The sequence below is a fragment of the Meles meles genome, chromosome 17, assembly GCF_922984935.1.
Source record: "Meles meles chromosome 17, mMelMel3.1 paternal haplotype, whole genome shotgun sequence".
NCBI classification, from domain to species: Eukaryota; Metazoa; Chordata; class Mammalia; order Carnivora; family Mustelidae; genus Meles; species Meles meles.
Window position 1 is genome coordinate 27,448,859 of NC_060082.1, and position 23,471 is coordinate 27,472,329.

General features: G+C 52.0%; 1 protein-coding gene across 1 annotated transcript; it reads left to right on the forward strand.

Annotated features, from left to right (window-relative positions):
- Positions 1–843: 843 nt before the first annotated feature.
- On the forward strand, positions 844–11,162 carry FMOD (fibromodulin). The gene is made up of 3 exons (XM_045983697.1): positions 844–972; positions 3,723–4,710; positions 9,362–11,162. Exons 2-3 carry the CDS (start codon positions 3,732–3,734, stop codon positions 9,511–9,513), a joined length of 1,131 nt encoding a protein of 376 aa, XP_045839653.1. The 5' UTR covers positions 844–972; positions 3,723–3,731; the 3' UTR covers positions 9,514–11,162.
- The last annotated feature ends 12,309 nt before the right edge of the window (positions 11,163–23,471 follow it).

The window sequence follows — 23,471 nt, forward strand, 5'->3', positions numbered from 1 at the left end:
AGGGGTGTTATTTACGAGAACCAAGAGGCAAAGACAACCCAAATGTCCATCAGCGGATGAACAGATAAACAAAACGTGGTCTATACATAAAAGAGAACGTTGTAGGAAGGGGATTCTGCCACATGATGGATGAATTTTAAGAGCGTGATGCTAAGTGAAATAAGCCAGTCACAGAAAGACAAGTGCTGTACCATTCTGTTTATGGTAGTTTTGCAGAGCAGTCAAGTTCATAGAGACCGAAAGCTGAATGGTTGCCAGGGGATTAAATGAAAGTGTGTGATGCCGGCGCACGGTAAGTGATCCACAAAGGTGAGCTCCCCTTCTTTTCCATTAATTCCAAAGGAGGAGAGAAACCCTGCAGCCCAGGCAAGTCTACACGGGTAAGGGATAGAACTGGAGCCCGAGCCGGCTGTCCTGTGTCCTGCCTGCTCGTGCACTGGTCTAACCACCTGCACGGAGGGGAGGCGAGGAGGCCGAGTGGTCCTGGCCCTCTGGGGTGACACGGGGGTTGCTGAAAGAGTTAAGATGGCCTCTTCCCCAATCCTGGCCCTCCCGAGCCCTGCATCTGCCCTTGTGGGTTTAATGAGAAAGCCAGACACTTGGTAAGAGACTGTACAAATACCTTCCAGGGCGCCACTAACTCACTCAGCAGAAAGAGACCCGGAGCTGCCAATGCTTTAGGGAAGATAAGTGAGTGGAAAGAAGGTGGTTTTTCTAACGTCAGGCGGACGGAAGGATTTTGCTTGGTTCAGTGTGAGCTCCGCCCCCGCAGCAGAGCCGAAAAAGCCAGGATCCGGCCTCCTCAGTCCCTCTCTTCACAATATTTGATTAGGAATTTGGGGGCGGGACCCTGGCCTGGCAAAGACCCGCACACTCTCAGTAGACACTCTGTCTCTCTCTCTCTCACACGTTCTCCAACCCAAGGAGGCCAGACAGAGGGACGTGGTCACTCTCTGAAAGGTTCAACTGGCGGTAAGTTTAGTCATTTTACTTCAGTTTTTGTCCCTTGTAGTTCCATAACGGGAGGAAAGGGCAGCGCCGGGGCTTAGGGAGAGAGGCTCACAGGGAGGAGCCGTTCCTCTTTCTCCCATCCGGACCATGACCCCAGGATGCTGGAGAGGCGCAAGGGGGAGTAGAAGGAATATGTTACCTCTGTCCTATGCTTCCTTTCCGGTTGTTGGGGAGGGGGGCTCCCTTTCTCAGGCATGAAAAAGGGAAGGACCAGGTATCTAGAGAAGCCAGCTCTGTCCCACTGGTACTCATAATCCCACCAGCCCAGCCCTGCCGTCTGGCCTGTGGGCAGATGATGGTACCGGAGTGCTATTACGAGGGAAGGATGGGGGGGTGAGAGTGAGTGAGTCTGTGTGTGTGTGTGTGTGTGTGTGTTGCTGGGGTGAAAGGGAAAGAATAAAGAGACATGTTGAGACTCAACCATGTTCAGGGAGCCATGAAGGAGGATCTAATCCAGCAGAGAGGATGACTTCTGGTCTGACCTCTTCAACCCTGATTGGAGGGAAGGATCATTCTCCAGAGTGGAGAAGGGAGAGGACAGCATTAGCTCCTGAGTCAGCTCCCCACAGCTCAGGGAGCACCGATCCCAGAAACTTTCCACTTCACGAAACTCTGAGCACAGGAAGGTCTCTGCCATTAGGGTGGGCAGGGGTTTCAGAGCAGGTGACTGCGGGCCAACGCTGCTGACGGAGCAGAAGAGAGAAGCGAGCCCCCCATGCAGCCCTCTTGGCCGTCACGGCTCCTGAGGAGAGGCCAACGCGGGCAGGATGCACGGCCCCTGGAAAGCTGGGTCTTGAAGAGGAAGGTGGCTCTCGTCTGCCAAGATGCCCAGTCTGGAAGGAGAAATGGAGACAGAGGCTCACTGTGCCAGCCTCCAGACAGCCACCTTGGTCCTGCAGCAGTCCAGGGCTGTGCTGGAAAAATGCACTGTTGGCAGTGGGCCGCTCCCTCCGTCTTCTCTCCTGGCCGGAGCCAGGGCCCAGCCAGCCTGCCCAGGCAGTGGGCAGTTGGGTTGGCTTCTCAGAAACACTGTGGGCTCTTTGTCTGAGGCCTGAGGCTGCTTGAGGACGAGCCAGGTGCCTCTCCCCTGCAAGCCCAGAGGCTAATGGAATGAAGGAGGCCGACGGGACATACTTTCAGGAAACAGAGAGGTCTGCGGCCTGGGAGGCAGGGTGGCAGAGGTGACTAGTTTGAATGTCACAGTCAGGGTCTTTCCCATCATTGGATTTGATGTTGACTTTTAGATTCCTTTCTTTCCTCTGTCTCCAGTGGCCAACCCCAGGAAGTCCAATAGCAAGGTGAGGGATATATGTGACCCTCCCACGACCAGCAAAGGCTCTAAGGTTCCTCTGTCCAAGGGTGACACTCACACCTCTGGAAGGTTCCCATTGCTCCCAAGGGCTATCCAGTGCCTTGGCTATAGGTACACAGAGTAGGCTGACCAGTAGGGTTCCTCATCTTCCATACCTTCAGTTTTCCTCCCAAATGTGGGCACCAAACCCACATTTCTCTCCATGCCTGCCCTGTTCTTATCTCACTAGCATAGCAGCTCAAGGTGACAGTTTGCTGGGCACTGGGGGGGCGAGAGGGCTGGTCATGGAGGCTGGTGATCCATATGTCATCACAGGTAGCCCAGGATGGGAGAAGGGATGCCAGACTCCCATTCCAAAGCCATGTTCTCTTGGGTATACTCAGTGTCTTCAATTCCTATCCCATTTTTCAGTGCTCTTCATTCATTTCTTTGGGGTCCACATGGCTCTAGCGTAATGTCCATGGGGGAGCAAGAGGGAGGCTAACAATTTACTCGATACCACGGAAGCCAAGTGCACTGACTCAGGCTCCCCACACTCAGTACCCACCCTAGAAGACAACGCCACACCTGGTGCCAACGTCCCCATTCCGGTGGGGGGTACTGTCGCTGTTACATGAAGACCCTGAGCCCTCCAACTGGCATGGATAGCTGCAGACTGCCAACCAGAGAGTGCTCTCCCCCAGCAGACTGCTACCCACACTGACACTCTGGAAGTTAGCCCAAAACTTGCGGTGACTCCCGGCGGACCACACCCCTCCCCAAAGCCTAGAAACCAGAAAGCCCCAGCCTGCCCAAGAGACCAAAAGATCTTCCAGGAGTAGTTCAGATCTTCCCATTTGAGACCTCAAGATGCTTCTGGAGGTTTCCCAGAGACAGGGAAAGGACTAGAGGGCTTTTTCTTTGGACTCTTGGAAAATCTTAGATTCCCGGGGAGTCCAAACTGAATGGGAATTCAAGTCTGAAGAGCACGCACCACCACCCTGCTCCCCACCACTCCTGCACTCATTTCAGGGATGAGTGCTGGGGCTTCCCAGCTCCCCCAACAGAACCTTCATGCTGCTAGAGGCTCCTAAGGACCTGCCTCTTGAAAAAAAAAAAAAAATGCAGTGCGCCCGGTTCAAGTTCCTTCTAATCTCGAAGGCTCTGTTTCTGTGACTCTGTGAGCAGGGCAAGATGTACCCAGCTCCCCCAGGGAGTTATGGGCCACCTGGATCATGTGCTCAGAGCCGGCACCAGGAGGGCGAGGTGTGCAGGAAGTGAGGGCAGGGCTCCCTGTCCCAGGAGCCCGCTGCAGAAGTTAGATGGGATTGCTCACAGCCCAAGGCTCGCCTCCCTGCTGCCCTGCCTCCCTGCTGTCTCACTCATGCTTGCCTGCTCTGCTCTCTCCCCCCTCTTGCAGAGAGACAAAATGCAGTGGGCCTCCCTCCTGCTGCTGGCCGGGCTCTGCTCCCTCTCCCGGGCCCAGTACGACGAAGACCCCCACTGGTGGTTCCACTACCTCCGCAGCCAGCAGTCCACCTACTACGACCCCTATGAGCCCTACCCGTATGAGCCCTATGAGCCCTATCCCTATGGGGTGGAGGAAGGCCCAGCCTATGCCTACGGCTCTCCGCCCCCTCCAGAGCCCCGTGACTGCCCCCAGGAGTGCGACTGCCCCCCCAACTTCCCCACGGCCATGTACTGTGACAACCGCAACCTCAAGTATCTGCCCTTCGTCCCTTCCCGCATGAAGTACGTCTACTTCCAGAACAACCAGATCTCGTCCATGCAGGAGGGCGTCTTCGACAACGCCACTGGGCTGCTCTGGATTGCTCTCCATGGCAACCAGATCACTAGCGATAAGGTGGGCAGGAAGGTCTTCTCCAAGCTGAGGCACCTGGAGAGGCTCTACCTGGACCACAACAACCTCACCCGGATGCCCGGCCCGCTGCCTCGATCGCTGCGGGAGCTCCACCTCGACCACAACCAGATCTCGAGGGTCCCCAACAATGCTCTGGAGGGTCTGGAGAACCTCACGGCCTTGTATCTCCAGCACAACGAGATCCAGGAAGTGGGCAGCGCGATGAGGGGCCTCCGGTCCCTGATCTTGCTGGACCTGAGTTACAACCACCTGCGGAAGGTGCCTGATGGGCTGCCCATAGCCCTCGAGCAGCTCTACCTGGAGCACAACAACGTCTACTCCGTCCCCGACAGCTACTTCCGGGGGTCCCCCAAGCTGCTGTACGTGCGGCTGTCCCACAACAGTCTCACCAACAACGGCCTGGCCTCCAACACCTTCAACTCCAGCAGCCTCCTTGAGCTTGACCTCTCCTACAACCAGCTGCAGAAGATCCCCCCGGTCAACACCAACCTGGAGAATCTCTACCTCCAAGGCAATAGAATCAATGGTGAGACCCTGACAGAAGGGAGTGGGGAGTGTCTGTCTGTTTCATTGGAAAAAACCCCATTGTGAGTGCTAGCAGCAATGCGAAAGACACAGAAGTAGGGGGGCCGGAGAACACAAAGGAAGCCACCAGCAAACCACGCTCCACCCCTGTCCAAGAGGTCCAACATGGCACGCCCCTAGACCAAACAGCAATGCTGGGAAAATTCTGGGGGTGGGGGGGTTAGCTTGGAAGAAGATTTCCCAGAAGAGGTAAGCTTTGTTTTAACTCTTGAGAGCTAAGTGAGAGCGTGCTGGAGGCAAGGGACAAGGCCATTCTGGGAAATGGGAATGTCACAGGGGAACTGATCATTTAATGGGTCACCTGCAGGGGACAGCCAGGAACTCTATGTGTCTGAGAGAAGGGGCTTGGGTGTTGAGTAGTAAGGAGAGATGAGAGCAGTTCCTAGAGAGGGGGATTTAAGCTGAACTTCCAGGTCCATCTTGGGAGGAAGGTGGGCTGTTAAGAAACTGTGGCTTTCCTTTTCATTCACTGACCCAGAAGAGGAGGAACTCTGTTTCCACACGCTCTATCCCTGCCTCTACAGCCAGCTGTGTGTTTGGCTGTTTATTTGTTTTTTAAACATAGCTGCTGTTGGATAAGAATGTGCAGCCTCTATGAGCCGAATGAGGCACTCGTTCTGGTCCATTCTCCCTGGAGTACAAGGAGCCCCTGGTGGTGGGGTAGAGGTCCCCCTAGGATGCCAGGGGTTCTATCACCACAAAGCCCTGGGGCAGTGGGCAAAGACACAGGCCTCCTGTCTTCCAGAATGCTTGAAGGAATCAAAAGTGCTGCCTCTGCCTCTTAGGACTGAAATACTTATTTGAGGTAGAATGATCTAGTTGCTTTTCATCTCCGTGTCAGGATCTTGTGTTCAGAATGTGCTTACATTACCCCAGGGCCTCTGATGTTGGGAGTCCCAGCTGGAAGGTACTGAGCCTTCCTTGGTCAGCCAGGTCCCCCTTTCCCTGGGAAAGGACTCACTACTGACCCCTGGGCAAAGGGCTTTGAAGCAGAGCCTGCTGTGAGCAAAGGGCGCTGTCAAAACACTGATGGGGAATGAGGCTTCATCCTCTCCCGCCCCCTCCTCTCTCTCCTGGTGCTCAAGGAACAGATCAATCACTCAGCAAGACAGAAACAGGCTGAACAGCCCTCTGAGTGAGAGAGGCACCCGGTCCCAGAGGTCGACAGCGGGGCGGGCGAGGTACGGAGGTGTCTGGTCCTCTGTTGGAAGTGCGAGACACCGTCATGAGCACCCAGACAGCTTTATATGTAAAGTCTCTCTTTTTTGGTGGGGAGGGGCAGGTCTTATTCCCAAGTGGGCCAGTGCTTTGGGATGCTTCTGAGATGTCACATGCTGGAAAGGGTTTGACATTTACTCGTGGCTGTCCATCATCCTACCCAGCAGTCACCTGTCACCCTACTCTGAATCCGGGAGGACTGTCACATCAGAAAGGTCACATCATGTGCTGTGTTTGACCTTGAAGATGTGCCAGCAAAGAGCCGCTGTCATGGGAGAGCACCCATTAGTTATTGCCCGATGATACACAGTCAGAGAAAGGTGGGGCACCCTGTCAACGCCTGCCTCCACGCAGAGCTCATCTGCCACTCAGATGCGGGGGGGTCCCGCCCCTTCGCAAAGCTCTGCGGAACATAAAACCCCTTCACTTAAGTGTCCCCAGGTCTTGCAAGAAAGTTCCCCATGAAGTCAAACAACCTAAACACATTCAGTGTCTCCCCCAAATCCCTTCTTGTGTCATTGAAGCCAGATCCCCTGATCTAGTTATCATTAAGTCTCTCTGCCAGTCTGCTTTTGAGGCAAAATAACACCACTTCCTGCATTTAATTTGTCTTAAAATAGCAAATCAAAACATGGAAGGTGTTGGTCCGGGGCCTGGCACATAACTGAGGAGCCAGACACAATAATCAGGACTAGCTTCTTCTCTCCTTGCCGCTTGGGAGTGGACAGGCATAGTCCTGTTTTGTTTGACTTCTTGAATTGTGAAGACGGGGACACTGAGAAGGTGCAGCCGTCTCTCCAGGCCACCCAGGCTATGTAGGTAAAACCCTGAAGGCTGGCCTTCAATATCCAAGAACCTGGCACCAGGCATCTCTGTCTGAGACCGTGAGGAATCTCTCTCTGATTCAGACTGTCCAGCAGACAGGACAGTGCCCCGACTCGGCCCCCTCTCCTAGGATGTCCTCCCACAACTGGGGGCCGGGGCGGGGAGGGGGGGTGGAGGTGGGACTTAAGCAGTCCTCTGGGGGAGGAGCTAAACAGAGGGCAGGAACTAAAGAGTTTGCAGGGGAATCAAGCCAGTCCCCTCCCTCCCCCTTGCCTCTTCCGTTAGCATCTCCCTCAGATTTTCCAGCTTGGCAATAGCAAGGGAACAGAGCTCAGAATGTTATTCAGTAGCTGCGGGATCCAAGGGAGCAGGGTGGGTACCCCAGGAGGAATTTGGAAAGACTTATGTCAGTATTTAATCTGGGCTGGAAAATGCCCTCCAGAGTCTCCAAGCAGAAGCCCTGTCCTCTTCGTGAGCGTGGGGAGGGCAAACAGGGGCACAGTGCGCTGCTGTGTGGATGGAATCGATACACGGGGTGTGTCTAGCAGCCCTAAGTACCCCCCATATTTGTATATATGCACAAGGATCCAGGATTTAGCAGACGGCCTGAGGGCCCGAGGCGGGGGTAGGGAATCCATCTAGTGCAGTCCCCAGTAGGAAATGAGCTATAAGCCGACCCAGCTGACTTCTCCCCAGCCCTCCCGCCTCTACCCTCCTCAGTGGCTACCTCCTCAGTGGCTACCACAGGCGCAGCCCCTGGCTTAAGCTATGTGCCCAACCTCCCCACTCAGAGGCAACTTAATCTACTTCCTGAGATCAGAAAGTATCCAAAAGTTCTCCATCTTCCCCACACTCCTCCCATCGCTACCCATTCCCCTCCTTATCGCCCCCCAACCCCGCCGCCTCGTCACAGCCCCCCCCACTGAACGCTGCCCACAGACAGGCATTTCCCATCTCTCCCCTCTTCCCAGTCCAGTGTTGCATTATTCTTCGGGGCTGGATTTTCTGTCTTAAGTTTGCAATGCAAGTGCATGGGCTATAGTCTCCCCCCATCCCCTCTTGGTCAGGTCTTCTTTTTTTTTTTTTTTTTAAGATTTATTTATTTGACAGACAGAGATCACAAGTAGGCAGAGAGGCAGGCAGAGAGAGAGGAGGAAGCAGGCTCCCCACTGAGCAGAGAGCCGGACGCAGGACTTGATCTCAGGACCCTGAAATCATAACCTGAGCTGAAGGCAGAGGCTTTAACCCACTGAGCCACCCAGGTGCCCCCTCTCAGTCAGTTCCTTAGAGAGACTGAAAACAATTGTTTGTGCTCATTGGAAAGCACTTTCCTTGCTAACGAGCCTATTTAAGCTCCCCACACTGTCTTCTTTGCAACCTTCCCTTTCGTGCCCATGGCCCATGACCGTATCCTCTAGGAGGCCATCCCCCTCCCGCTCCTCCCATGCCTCCGGGCCACCCTGGCAAGCAGAGGAATGCCTCTGGTGGAAGCACAGGCAAGCTCTGGGGCTGCCCCATGTTAGAAACTGTGCTCGAGATGTAGCCCACCCAGACACTAAGCTTCACCAGGAGCCCCTCTGGCAGAAATGGGCTTCCAGAGGCCCTCAGGCATGGCGTGGGAGGCAGCTTTTCCTGGTGATGTGTGCCATCGCTGCTGGCGTTGTAGCTGAGCTCTTGGTGCTTTCCCTTTAAGTTCCTAACCCAGGAGACTTGAAACCGATTTGGCCAATATGTCCAAGAGGCCAATTAGAGGGAAAAGGGAAGGGTTTATGTTAAACCCAAACAGAACTACTATATCTATTAAGATAATGTGGGTTTGGGGGGGGAATCTTTAAAAAAGGGGACTTCTTTTGAGATTAAAAAAAGGAGGGTGAGCCATATCATATTAAACATAGGAGGCAAGGGAATTATTTACTTGACTTTTGAGGTCCACGACAGCCCCATTTGTCTATGAATTTCCACCTACTTGAACCTCAAGGCCTTGCTCAGTCCTTTGGCAGTACTGGGAATGGAGACATGCGCCCCTCAAATCTCCTGCACGCAAGGTCACTTGTCTCCCTGCCCAGGCTTTCTCTCTTTAATTTCCTGCCCCTTCTATCTGCGAAGTGTCAGGAAATATTCCGGATTTAGGTCCATCCATTTCCCAGTCTTCCTTCTCAGAGCCATTCGGCAAAGTCCTTCGAAGCTGCTAAGGCTGGTCTTTGATTACGTTCTGCTTCCCCCTGCTGACGCACACATGGGGAAGATCAGGTCCTGACGGGATGGACACTCAAGACGTTCCAGGGTTTGCAGAGTACCCGGCAGAGCAGGGGCGGCGAGGAAGCTGATCCGCAGACGCTGGCGGAGACTCCGCTCCCGCCCCTGGTGCTGCCCCCTAGCGGTGCCAGTCGGTATGACTCCGATCCCGAAGCCGCCGCCCCACCCAGCCAAGTCCCACTCCTGCCCTCAGAAGGGCTCAAGCCGCTTCGCAGTGGCTGACCCGCCTCCCTGTGGATCCCGGTCCCTGATCCGCACTTCTCCCACCCACCCCGCCCCTCCTGTCCCCACAGAGTTCTCCATCAGCAGCTTCTGCACCGTGGTGGACGTCATGAACTTCTCCAAGCTGCAGGTGCTTCGCCTGGACGGGAACGAGATCAAGCGCAGCGCGATGCCGGTGGACGCGCCCCTCTGCCTGCGCCTTGCCAGCCTCATCGAGATCTGAGCGGCCCTTGCACGGGGCACGGGGTCGGGGGGCCCCCCACACCCCACTGCATTTGGCTTGATGGTTTGGTTTGGCTTTTGCTGGAAGGTCTGGGACAGACCAAGTGACAGAACTCCATGGGCTCCCTCTATAGTCTTCTTCCCTGTAGGCGGGGTCAGGCGGGATCAGGGGACAGGCAGCCTTTTACTGAGGGACATGGCTGCAGCTCTCTTTCCAGGACAGACGTGGTAGCAGAGGAAGTCATCCCTGGAAGTCCCAACCCCAGACAGTTCTTCCCAACAATCTGGCGTCATGAACTGTACAAGTCGCTTGGGCAACCGCACGGGAGCGTGCTTTCCCCCGCAATCCCTGGCCAGACGGGTGGCGGGGGTGCGATTCCTCTGGGCTGCTTCTCAGTGCTCCTCAGAATATACCTCTTGCCCAGCTGCCTCCTCCTTCACCCTCCTCATCCACTCAGCCTTGGCCCCCCCCCCCCCCCCCCCCCCCCCGCTTCTGTGCCTTAGGCAGAAGCACGAGAGCCCAAAGCGCATGGCCTTCAGCCCTGTGGCCTTACAGAGAAGTCACACTAGTGTCTAGCGGGAGCGAAATCAAGAGTCACCTCTACACCTCCCGAAGCTCACTCCTTGAAAGCCACCAGCCCAGAGGGCACCGGCATGATCACAATATTCAGGGACTGGTATGGGAGGAGACACCCAGCCTGAGGCTTTGATACACCGAGGGGCTATATTTTAGCAGCTGGGAAAGGAAAGGCCAGACCTTGTAACAGGGCTAAACATCCCTATTCCGCTGAAATGAGGAAGCAGCCCCCTGAGGTCCACCCTTGCCCCACACCCTCTGCTTGTTTCCAGCCGCTCCTTACTCGGGTCCTTATCCTCCAAGGCACGTGGTTCCCGAAGCATGAGAAAGGTAGTGTGTCCTCCTCTCTTATCCAGGCTGAAAGGTCTACATCCTGAGGGGAGAAAAACAGACTCCAGCCAGCCCTGCACATGCCCGGCTAGCCCAAAGGAGGGCGCTGTGGTCCAGCTGTGTTTATTGATTTGTCCTGAGGCCACAGTTCCTAGTGAGAGCTCTGGCTGGAGATGATTGTTGGGTCTGGGAAGCCTGGGCCAGGCAGCCAGATCTGGCCCGTGCGGAGGATGACACCCTCTGCTTTCACATCTCTGAGCTACACCCTCATTACTGAAGATGTCTTTTACTTTATAGCTTGGCTGGAAAGCAATTCCTTCTTCCCATGTCTGAAAGGTAATGTTGCCTGGGGCGTAAGCATCCCGCTTCTTTGGTCACCACTGGGATGGAGCCAACTGGGCAGTCAGGGACAGGGACTCCCTGAGGACAGCTAGCCATAGCCTGGACCCTTGCCCAGATGCCATCAGATTCCTGATACTGTGTATGCTTCAAAGCAGCTTCCCTGAGAAGTGGAGGGGAGGATCCCTGGACTATGTTCTTGGCTCCAGACTCAAAAATCCACAAAAGCCAAACCAGCTCATTTCAACAAAGGAGCTCTGATGTGGGGGGCAAGGCTGTCCCCGCCCCAGGCTCTTCAGAAAGCATCTGCATGTGAACGCCATCATGCCTCTATAAAGGATCCTTATTACAGGAAGAGCATGAGTGGTGGCTAACTTGACCAATAAAGTTATTTTATGACTGCATCTGCGAAAGCAGAGTCATTTAGGCCACACACGGAAGGGTTCCTATAAGGGAACCTAGTGGGTCACATAGGCCTCGGACTGGAAGAACCCCTTTTCTCATCTTTTCTGCTTGCACAGTGGTAGCTAGGGGGTTTAAAAAAAAAAAGTCACCTGTCTAAAAGTTCTAGGTAGCAAATTTTGTGTTCCTGAAGTTCTTCCTGAAGTCTAACTTCCATCCTGCTAGCAGCACATTTCCTTCCATTTGGTCCCCCGGGATATAAGGAACAACTGGGCTTTTTTGTTTGTTTTGTTTTGTCTTGTCTTGTTTTTTTTCATTCATTGTTAACATTTTTCTCTCTCCCCGTCCTCCCTACTCCCTCCTCAAGCCAGGAATTCTGGGGCGGGCGGGTCCTGAGTATCCTTGTCTTAACTGCTCCTGCCCTCTACTGGTCACTGTGCAGAACCGAGGGTCGTCCAAGGCGATGCAGCCTAGTTAGGCTTGTAAGAGGAAAAGAGCAGCCTCTCTGCTCTTTCATCCAAGCTCTCCCGAAAGCCCCAAAGTGCCAGGTGCTTAGCAGATGTCACAGAAGTTAGGGGGGCACACTAGCCTGGCGCTAGGGGCAGTCCGCTATTTTCGAAAAGGGAAATCACCACAACTGATACTTATTGAGCTGAATATATTCCTTACCGAATATGTTCACTAATACATTCTGTGAAATTCCCTGCCGAGACGGCTTCACATGCTACAACCCCATCTTCAGCCGGAGTGAACGACCTTGGTCCTTCGGAGCAAGAGTTAGGCAGGAACGGGAGGGGCTACAAAGATGGGAAGGAAATCACAGCTCCAGGTGCTGTTCAGGGAAGGAAGCATCGAGGCCAGGATCTGACCTCTGGCCTGTCAGTTTCATCATCCTCTGTCCCCTGTGCTGGGCCTGACGTTTCCACCTCACTGGTGTAAGCAGGTCTACGAGGAACACGGAGGGGCCATGTGGACGAAGGCCATCTGACTTAACTGCTGGTGTACCTAAATCCATTCTGCTAGCATTCACAGTCCCTTTACGAATTTTCCGACCGAAATGTACTCTCCATCAGTGCACGAGTATCCTTGGGCAGACACAAAAACCATGGCACAAAAAAATTGTGGGGAGACGATGTGGTTACAAACTGAGAGAGGGCTGTGAAGGACGTGAGCTACAGGTCTGCGTGCAGATGATCAAGGAGGCTGACCTAGACTGGCAGTTCAGGGGCAGATTACAGATAAGGAGGGAGAGCACCGTTATCTAGATGGAGAGGTGGGAGGGGCGGTGCAGGAGAGGTAACAGCCGGTATAAACTCCTGAAACGGGAGAAGCTTCCAAGTCACTGAATGATGGCGAAGATGGCTGGAGCAGAGGAGGAAGGAGAGGGCTTCAAGCGACAGGGATATGTGGGCAGGGGTAAAACCACCCACTGCCTCTGTTTCTCTTATTTCTGACCCAAGTACCTAGAATTAGCACCCAAACCCGGTAAAGGTGTGCCTTACAGTCAATCTCGCAGTTCTGACATCCAGCCACTAGTGGGCAGCATCTCACTTTGTGCCAGCAGAGCCTTTTCTGAAACTTTTTAAGGCTTCAATCCACTCCACTTTCTTCCAACTGCTCCGATCAGCTGGTCCTCGGCCCCACTGGACACCGACAAAAAAATCCAGGCACCAGAAGGCACTGTATAACCAAAGAATCTTGACCTTTGTGTGCTGTGGACCCCTTTGGCAGATTAGTGAAACTGCGGAGTTCTTCTCAAAATGTTTTTAAAGGCGAGGCGCCTGGGTGGCTCAGTGGGTTAAAGCCTCTGCCTTTGGCTCAGGTCATGATCCCAGCTGGGATCGAGCCCCATATCGAGCCCCATATCGGGCTCTCTGCTCTGCAGGGAGCCTGTTTCCTCCTCTCTCTCTGCCTGCCTCTCTGCCTACTCTCTGTCTGTCAAATAAATAAATAAAATCTTTTAAAAAAATGTTTTTAAAGGCATAGAATGCATAAGATTTTGAAGGAACCCAGTTGCATTGAATACAGTTATCAAAATAGAAAATATACAGGTTTTTATATGGTATATATGCTTGTTTATTAATGCAACAAATGGCAAGATCTAGCAATGGGTCTAATTCATTTGGAAGTATTGATGAACATAAATGACATTTTGAACTGTTTCCAATAATTGTAATATGACATAAAAATACCTGTGATTTCAGTTGGTGATAAAACCTCAGGGACCATTAATACCGCAGTGGTTTGTTACCTTTGTAATGGCGGGAATGTTACATTTCAGTGAGCTGTGTGAAAAATCAAAATATAGTATTTTCTCACCCAAGTTCCCAGACCCCCTCTAAGTTAAGCTCTGGTAAGAGAGGCAAAAGGATGGATCATAGAAGAAAGACAAGAAAAGAACGTACATATGATCTTTTCTCTCCACGAGCATAGCTCAGTCCCTCAAGAAATGTTTATCGTGTGCAAAACCCCAAGCCAGCAAAGGTCAATAGTTAGTGCATTTAGTATACAAAGTCTCCTGGTCCTTGCTGTGGAATTTGGTGAAGCTGGTAGTAACCAGGTGTATTTTGCTTAACCATTTAAAAGACTATTAATTTGAGAATATTTGAAGTAGGTTTTTTTTTAAGATTTTATTTATTTATTTGAGACTTTAAGTGCCGAATGAAGTATAAGGACAAAATGTCTCTTTGTTTTGTTTTAAGAGGAAGAAGAAATGATTAGGGTTGAGTGGCCAGGAAAGCTGTAGGAGCAGCCCCAGGCACCCTTTCCCCCTGGGGTGGGGGAAGGGGGTGGCGGGGTGGGACGGAAGATCTCCTTTCTTCAGTAGTCAGCCATCCCTTCCACAGGCAGTCTCCCAGCAGTCCGGAGGAGGGTCTGTTCTTGAAACCGTGTCATCAGGAGAGTCAGCATCCTGGGGAGACCTCGGATTCTCCCAGAAAGTCCTCTGCCTCAGACAGACAAATGGAAGCTCTCAGACACGGTTCCCACCACTGACTGAGTCCTTGGGGTACCCGAGGCCACCATGTTGTGCCCAGCGAGAGCAAACACAATGATCGATCCCATGGCAGCGTGAGTTTCCAGAGCAGCGATCCTTCCCGGAAACTAGACAACGCGCTGCGGACAGAGAGAGCCCACAGGTGGTTTGAGAAGGACTGACACGAGAGACTGGACCTGGTCCCTGGCTGCCGCATGGGACCTGGAAAGGCCGAAATGGACAAAAGGACCAAGTGCCTGCTGCCTGGTCGTGCTGGGCTCCAACAGGACCTGCAAATGCTAAAGTGAAGTGAGCAGCTCCTCCTGGGTGTCTGGGTGGCCAGCTACCCTTAGAGGAGAAAGAACAGAATTACACTTGACCCAGTTTTAGAGATCATAACAGGAAATGGGTCAGAGTCCCAAGAGGAGGTGAGAAGACCTATCTACCCTAAGCAAAAGCATCCGAAAGCAGGTGGGGTTAGTGTTGAACCCTCTTGCAACCCAGCAGCAGTAAACATTGTACTCCAGTAGTCCCCCACGTCTCCACCCCTTGTCATACAGAGCCTTGGGGCCCTTGGTGACATAAGACTGTAAAGATAGGCTGGGATGGTAACAGATGCGTGCCAGGCTTAACGGGCAGCTCCGGAAGCTGATCTGAGTCAGATACTAAGGGCCAGCAAGGGCAGTTAGTATAGGAAGGGGTAGGGAAAGCTATTCCACGGAAGGAGCCACAAAACCTGAGTCCTAAAATAGAACTAGATAGGGTTCTATGTGGTCAGGGTGGCAGGGACACAAGCAGCTTGAAGCCCAGGAATAAAGGTGATCCAGGGGAGGGGGCACTATGGCAAATGGGCAAGCCCTGGTGACTAGCCCAGTGCAAGTGTCCGGTGGGGTCTCCCGGCCTGTCCTCACACGTGGAGGCTCACAACCCTCCGGCACCTTGGAAATATGAAAAGTATTTCTCATTGGGCATTTCTCATTGGCCTCAATGATCACATTTTCTTTAATGTATGTATGTATGCGTGTATGCAGTATCTGAGAGCGCAGTGAGTGAGAACGTGAATGGAGGGGAGGGGGGCAGAGGGAGAGGGAAACGCAGGCTCCCTGCTGAGCTCATGACCTGAGATCATGATCTGAGCCAAAGGCAGATGATTAACTAGCGGAGTCACCCAGGCGCTCCAGCATGAAACAATTTTTTAAAATTTGTTCATTCTTTTGGATTTCGGGAATCCAGAAGGCCAGGATCAAGGTGCCACGAAGGCCATGCTTCCTCCGACGGCTTCAGGGAAAGAATCCTTCCTTCACACTTCTGGCTTCTGACGCCCCTTTTCCTTGGCTTAGGGCAGCTTCTCTCTGACCTCTGCTTACCTCGGTCCTCACGTGTCCTTCTCCGTATCTATCTCTGTCTCTTAGTCATTGGATTTAATTCATAATGATCTCATCCTGATCCTTATTTGTTTCCAAATAAGACCATTTTCTAAGGTTCTGGACAGACATGAATAATCTGGGGGTACACTATTCAATCCATTATTTCATCTAAAGGGGACTCCCCAAAGGCAGACTGGAAGAGCTTCCTACAGGCTGTCAGACAGATGCTTCCAGGGGCTTGGGGATGGATGACCAGGCACACACTAAGACCCAGGCAGCACAGACCAGGTGCTGGGGATGACATCCTGATGACGGCAAAAGCAGTCCAAGGTAGGCATCACATACGCACCAAACCAAACAACAGAGCAAAAGAAAGGGGACTATTTCTGGGTTGGTATAAATAGAAAACAAAGCAATCTAAAGTGTCTCCAGGGTTGCCAAATATTCCCTGGGGGCCGAAAGCACCACCCTGTTAAGAACCACTGGTGTGCACAGCCAGGAGGGAACGGCCAACTGTGAAGTCTGAGCCCATTACCTCCACCAGATGCCATCAGCCTGCTCTCCAAAGCGCGCGTACAAATGGACATTCTCACCGATGGTCCCTGACAGCCCGCATTTCCCCACATCCCACAAGGCCAAATACTGCTTCAGACCTGAGTCATTTTGACAGTCTGATGGGGGAGACTTGGTACTGATTTTTATTTTAATTAGGATAGCCCAGCTCTTATTTTCAAAGATGATAGTGATTACACAGACCTATTCTTCCTCAGAAGTTAGGCTGAGACTTTTTGGGGGGCAATCCCAAAATCTGCTGGAGCTGGAAACTTCCTGCCAAGCATGAGCAACAGAACGGGTCCTTCACCCCATTGCAGACCAACCACCCCAACCAAGAAGGCTGGGGGCAGTCCCCGAAGGGGACACAGCCCTCTGTGCTTGGGGAAAAGGCGAGCACCTTGCATCTTTTCTAGTCTACCTGGGGTAAATGTAGAGATCAGAAGGGTACATTAGCACCCTTCTTCCTCCGGTGGGAGGGGGAAGGGAAGTGGCCTGTCTTGCCCAGCACAGAAGGGATGGGGACAAGAGCACCCCGTGTCCCACCCCAGGTCCCCCCGGAGCAGCTGCTGCCGTTAGCTGTGATGGCATTTGTAACTAGCGGCGGTGAAAGGGAACAGGCGAGGGAGTGTCAGGAACAGGAACCTCCATGACTGCAGGTGAAGGGCAGCATCAGCCCAGGTGAGGAGACCCCGGTGAAGGCACGGTTGTCTCCGCAAGCCCATCCCGAGGCATGAGGTCATGACTCATGGGCCCTGGTAAGGCAGCGGTAAGGGTGGTCTGTAAGGCTCCTGCGCCCTGCCAAGGACAGAAAAGCAACAGTAAGAAGCCAGCAACTGTGCTGGCCCCAGTGGGGCACCCCTACCTGCTGGCTTCTTTGTCACATCATCAGACAATCCTTTCCTTGTAATGTCACATAGGATCGGGTCTGGAAACTTCCTTGCAAGACCACAGTCAGCACCACACATCAATCTTTCATGGGGTAGTGGAGCGACCTGGTTAGATGGTAAGTTCTTTAAAAGTAGAGATTATGTCATATGATTCCTTCACGTACCCACAAGAGTTAGCACAGAGCTGGTTTCCAAAATTTTAGTAACACCTGTTGGATCATATTCTCTGGGGCCCACTGAAAACAGTGATATAAAATGGATCTTTCAGTCTGTTATCCACCCACCCACCCCACACACCTTTTTTTTTTCTTTTCTAAACATATAAAGTGCTTTCAACTGTATGGCTTCATTTCTTTTCCTAAAATATCCACCCAGTGAGGAGGCAAGTATGATTCTCTCCATTTTACAGATATGGTAATTGAGACCTACCACTTTTGATTGATTTAACTCTAATGGCATAGACTCGACACTGAAACCCAGGTCTACTACTTCCCATTGAACTGTGCCTCAGTGCTGTGTGCTCCTTGCCCTCCTCCCTGCCCCCATCACCCTGCGCCACTGAGGCGGCCCCCTCCTCCATCATTGCCTTTGTTTTGAACAATGCACAACATCCACAAAGGCCCTTCAGACAGCAACAGGGCCCATCAGGGGCTTAGAACTGGATGGCCAAGAGGGATCCCTGAGCACTGAATTTCCAGTCTCCGTTTCCTGATACAAATCTGTGCACCAGGGTGTAGTACTTGTGGGAAGCTGAAGCCTGCAGAAGAGACGGCCTCCGGGTGGCTCCAGGAAAGGGGTTGGGGAAAAACAGTCATCTTGGCGTTAATGTAGGTATATGGGGGAGATGAGATAGGGTACCCCACAAGTCCATAAAAAAAGGACAATGTCAAATCCTATTCAAATGGCATGGATTATAAGTCCTCAGATGCTGCTTCTTGTAAAACTTTTGAGAGAGGAATTTGAAGAAAAGTCCTGAAGCAAAAAAGGAATTCTCTCCTGCCAAGACATCTCTCCTTTAGTAAAAATCCATGAGCTAAAAGCAGGACCCTATACTAAGTTTTAGTCTATGTCTTATATTGCCTTATGGATAGGAATCTTTTCTTTCTTTTTTCTTTCTTTTTTTTTTTTTTCTTTAATTTTATGTCATTCGGGGCACCTGGGTGGCTCAGAGGGTTAAGTCTCTGCCTTCGGCTCATGTCATGATCTCAAAGTCCTGGGATGGAGCCCCACATCGCATAGGGCTCTTTGCTCAGCGGGGAGCCTGCTTCCGCCCCTCTCTCTGCCTGTTGCTCTGCCTACTAGTGATCTCTCTCTCTGTCAAATAAATAAATAAAATCTTCTTAAAAAATTTCTAGGTCGTGGGGCACCTGGGTGGCTCAGTGGGTTAAAGCCTCTGCCTTTGGCTTAGGTCATGGTCCCAGGGTCCTGGGATCAAGCCCCGTATCAGGCTCTCTGCTCAGCAGGGAGCCTGCTTCCTTTCCTCTCTCTCTGCCTGCCTCTCCGCCTACCTGTGATCTCTGTCTGTCAAAATAAATAAAATCTTTAAAAAAAAATTTTTTTAGGTCGTTAACATATAGTGTAATATTGGTTTCAGGAGTAGAATTCAGTGATTCATTACTTACATACAATACCCAGTGCTCAACACAAGTGGTCTTTTAATGTCCATCCCTCATTTAGCCAATCCCCACCCAACTTCCCTCTAGCAACCTGCAGTTTGTTCTCTATCATTAAGAGTCTCTTATGGGGGGTGCCTGGGTGGCTCAGTGGATTAAGCCGCTGCCTTCGGCTCGGGTCATGATCTCAGGGTCCTGGGATCGAGTCCCGCATCGGGCTCTCTGCTCTGCAGGGAGCCTGCTTCCTCCTCTCTCTCTGCCTGCCTCTCTGCCTACTTGTGATCTCTCTCTCTCTGTCAAATAAATAAATAAAATCTTTAAAAAAAAAATAAAAAAATTAAAAAAGAGTCTCTTATGGCTTGTTTCTCCCTCTCTCCCCCACCCCTTTCCCTAACATTCATCTGTTTTCTTTCTTAAATTCCGCATATGAGTGAGGTCATATAGTATTTGTCTTTCTCTTACTGATTTGTTTTGCTTAACAGAATACACTCTAGCTCCATCCACGTCGTTGCAAATGGCAAGATTTCATTTTTTGACAACTGAGTAATATTCCATTGTATATATCTACCACATCTTCTTTAGTCATTCGTCAGGTGATGGACATTTGGGCTCTCTCCATAGTTTGGCTACTGTTGAGAATGCTGCTAGAAACACTGGGGTTCATGTGTCCCTTCAAATCTGTATTTTTTTATTGTTTGGATAAATAATAAGATCAAATGTAATAATGTTTGGGTAAATAATAAGGGTAAATATTGGGGTAAATAATAAGGTGAAATTATTTGGGTAAATAATAAGATCGAAGGATAATTCTATTTTTAACTGTTTGAGGAGCCTCCAAACTGTTCTCCAGAGTGGCTGCACCAGTTTGCAGTCCCACCAACAGTGCATGAGGGTTCCCCTTTCTCCACAACCTCATCAACGCCTGTTGTTTCTTGTGTTGTTAATTTTAGCCATTCTGACAGGTGTAAGATGGGTTCTCCTTATGGTCTTGATTCGTGTTTCCCTGATGATGAGTGATGCTGAGCATAGTTTTGTGTGTCTGTCAGCCATCTGGAAGTCCTCTTGGGAAAAGTGTCTATTCATGTCTTCTGCCCATTTCTTAATCGGCTATTTGTTTTTCTGGTGTTGAGTTGGATAAACTCTTTACAGATTTTGGATGGTAGACTTATAGAAAGGAATCTTAAACATCCCTAAAATCAAGAGTTCTCCATAGCAGCCAAACCAAGAATGGAGGGCTGAAATTAAATGTAGGCAGGGAATACTCATTCCTTTGTTTCAGTACTGAAATGACAGCATCATTAGTAAACATTCATGTTTTAGGTATTTTGTCACAGTAATGCTAGAAGGCAGGCGCTATTATCCTTAGCATTTTTCATGAAAAGAAATACTTTCAGAGAGAATGATTAACTGCTCAAGATCACACAGTCAGTAAGTGGAAGAGGCTAAAGTCAACCCCTGGTCACCTGTCTCTAGCCTTCATCTTGTTGCTCCCATGCTCGGTCTTTGGAGTCTCTGTGTTTGTGAAGGTTGGGCTGGGGGAACAAAGTTATTAAAGATACTTTCTCTTACAACACTCACAAGGTGTCCTCACAAATATATACTGTATCAGAGCGCATGAGGCCGGTGGCAATGGGTATAATATAATGAAGCAATGGTCAGTTAGGTTTTAGGGGTGGGTGAGCGAAGAGGGCCCAGGGAACGAACTTGGGGAGATAAACGCCCACATCTATAGAGACTTTGGAAAGAGGACAGGTTCAGAAATCCAGAATCTCTAGACTTGCTCAAGAATGGCTGCGAGGGTGTAGAAGCAGCGGGGACACGACGGTGTTTTAGGGACCCAAGGCACTCAGGCAGCAGGTGGCGAACGGGAGGGACTCCCGGCACCACAGCCACCACGCCGAGAGGCCGCTCTCCGCCTTTCCGCTTCCTTCTGAAAGGCCTCAACCTCCGCAGTCTACCGGCTGTTCAACTGAGCTCCGCAACCACCTAATGCCCCCGCCCCTAGTCCCCTCTTTAAAAACTCGGGGGAACCTCCCGCGTCAGGGAAGACTTTGATTGGCCCGCTCTGCTGCCCCGCCAGCCAATCAGCAGCCTGTTACCAAGGTGGGGCTTCCCAGAGCGAGAGGACGTTCGGGCTTCCTCGCTGTAGCGAAGCGCAGAGAACAGAAGCAAGAGTGTTTGGTCAAGTTTCAAGGTCCAGCCAGCTGCTCGGTGGAGGATTGAGGGACGTGGGTGGGTGGCCCAGGGCTCCTCCCTTGGCCCATATCCGGGAGGGAGGGAGCCAGACACCTGCTTGCTCTCACCCCCGCAGCCTGCCCTCTCTCCACCCTCGCCAGGCAGGTCTGATTCCAGGCGGTCCCGGGTGGGATCCTCCGCTGTCCCAGGCTGAAAGACATCGCCACTGCCCCCCAGACAGGTTGAGGAAGAAAGAACTGCCTCCGCTGGCAGATGCGGAAAACACACCCCACCAGGCAGGGCGAGGGCCAGACTAAGACATGAAGCCTTGCTAACAAAGAGGCTGTCTTGCGGTGTGTGCCCTGCAGTGACCGCCTCATGCCCGGTGCCCTTGCAGTCTGGGAGGGGCTAAGGAGAGTGACAAAAGCCCCAGGAAGCAGAAGAATCAAATCTCAAGCGCCCTGACCTTTTGGATTGGTTATTCCACCGGTAAAATGGGACTAATGGTAATGCCCCAAATGCCACACAGCAAGAGTCTGGACCAGAAGGTCTCGGAGCCTGAGGACCTACAGCTGTTGGCTCAGCCTGGGGAAGGTGGAAGAGGGGTGCAGGTGGGAAAGGGGGTTATGGAGCCGCATTATGACCGTATTTCCAACCACAGCACATTACAAATGGGAGAAAGGGGGAAGTAAATTGTTGTCCTCGCCAAATTCTCCTTTGGCCTCAAACCCAATTCCCAGATGCCCTGTTCCAATTCCCAAATGCCCTGTTTCTCTCAGTTTCCATTGTGTAACGTACATAAAGGCCTTCTGGGCTGGTAAGGGTGATATTAATATTTAATAAAACTTCGTGCTTACTAAGATCCAGGCACTCTTCTAAGCTCTTCTCGTGTATTAATCCCCTCAACAACACAGAATGGGCACTACATTTTATGCTCATTTTAAAGATGAGAAAACTGAGGCATTGAGAAGTACCTTGCCTGTGGTCACAGAGCTAGTAAATGGCAACGCCAGATTGGAACCTAAGTAGTATGTTTCCACCGAGGGGCCCCATCTGACCTTGATCTTCATGATGGAGCCCTTACTGCGATGTTGTCAGTGGAAATGTCTGCGATGGGTTTGCCGCCAAGAGCAGGAACTCCAATTATGTGCCTCGTCCGTACTTTCACAGACTCACTGTATGGTCTCACCATATAGAATGAAACCAGATAAAATGGCGAATTTTATGATATATGAATTTTACCACGAAGAAGAAAGAAGGGAAGGGAAGGGAAAGGAAGGGAAGGAAAAGAGAAAGGGAGAAAGGGAGGGAAGGAGGGAGGGAGGGAAGGATGGCTGAAGGGAAAATCCTGCCATCTATCTGCCCAGCCCTGATCAATGCTGTTGAATCAATCTGAACCATCCCTAAGTGCCAGAAGAGAGGTAAAGGGGTGATCCCCACACTTTCCAGCTTTGGACCTCACTTAGGGCAGATGTGAACTTTGAGGTTGGCCAGGGTGGGGGCGGGCAGGAGTTCAGGAAAGAAAGGCTGAGCCCCTGCTTCAACCTGGTGTAGGAAAAGCTACTTGCGGGGCCCACTGCTGGGATCTGAAGAGCAATCCCTGATTCACTTCCTCCAGCCCTGCACAGCCTGAGCTCTGACCCTGGGCTCAACACTCCCTACCTCCCCCACCCCCATCTTGGCTCACCAGCACCGGATTCCCAGATCCTTGGCCACACCATCTGCCTAGCTTCCCCCTGCCCCAGGGACTTAACTCCTTTTATTGAGACCTTTAAATAATTAAATGCCCCAAAGCCTCCCCCACTCTGATCCCAGCCCCTGGCCTGGGGTGTTATTCAAAGACCAGGAGCTGGCTTGGAGGGCTGCCAACCCCAGAGGCTCTATTCAGCTCCTTTCTTTTCCTACTCAGCTGCCCAGCAGCTAATGGGCCTTTTCTCCTGCTCCGGCCCCTCTGCCAGGCAGCAGAAACCAAACAAAAAGCAAGGAACTCTAAGGGATGGATGGGGGTGGGGAGAGAGGAAGGGACCAGACCCATATGGAACTGGGAAAGGGATGGGGACAGAGGATGGAGAGAGAGAACCAGAGTGGCTTTTCCGGCTCCCCAGCCCTGCCGAGGAGCTGGGGGCCATGTTCTTCAAGCCCAGGGAGCTACAGGCAGAAGGGGGGAGGTGGAGGGGTGTGAAATGGGGAGAGGGCTGGAGGCGGTCGTCACTTGAGCTGTCTGGGCCCTGGGCAGCGTCCTCATGCAAATTATCTTAGTGAGTCACTGAAAGTTTGGTCCAGACACAAAGAAGCTGCTTCTCTCACCTGCTGCCTCCCTCAACTGCCCTACAGAAGCCCCCCCACCCCAGGGCCAGCCAACCAAACAAAGGCCTGAGCCCAGCGGTGCATGAAGGAGTGAATGGGCAAGAACGTCCCTGATGACGTCCCACCAGACAGATGGCAACAGTTGCCAGCCTTCTTTCATCAGCTCCGGGTCATAAAGAACAGCCGCCATCCCTCCAGAGCCCACCCACTCCTCAGAGCCAGCCCAAAGAGACACGCACACGCACACGTTGGTGGGGGGCTGGGGGGGGAGGCTGCCAGGGAGTTGGCGGGGGCAGGGAACTGAGACTGGATGTTTGGCTGGAAAACAAAAAGGTTGTTCAAAGCACTGGCACTGAGGCCAGCCTGCCCATCTGTCCTCCTCTGGGGAGGCTCTGCCCCCGGGGCTCCTCCTCCTCCTCCTCAGCTTCTGGCC

Excerpts from the sequence above, each read along its gene's own strand:
- FMOD (XM_045983697.1), top strand. The coding sequence starts at position 3,732 with ATGCAGTGGGCCTCCCTCCTGCTGCTGGCCGGGCTCTGCTCCCTCTCC. Across the intron at positions 4,711-9,361 it reads CCAAGGCAATAGAATCAATG|AGTTCTCCATCAGCAGCTTC; the intron begins GTGAGACCCTGA and ends CTGTCCCCACAG.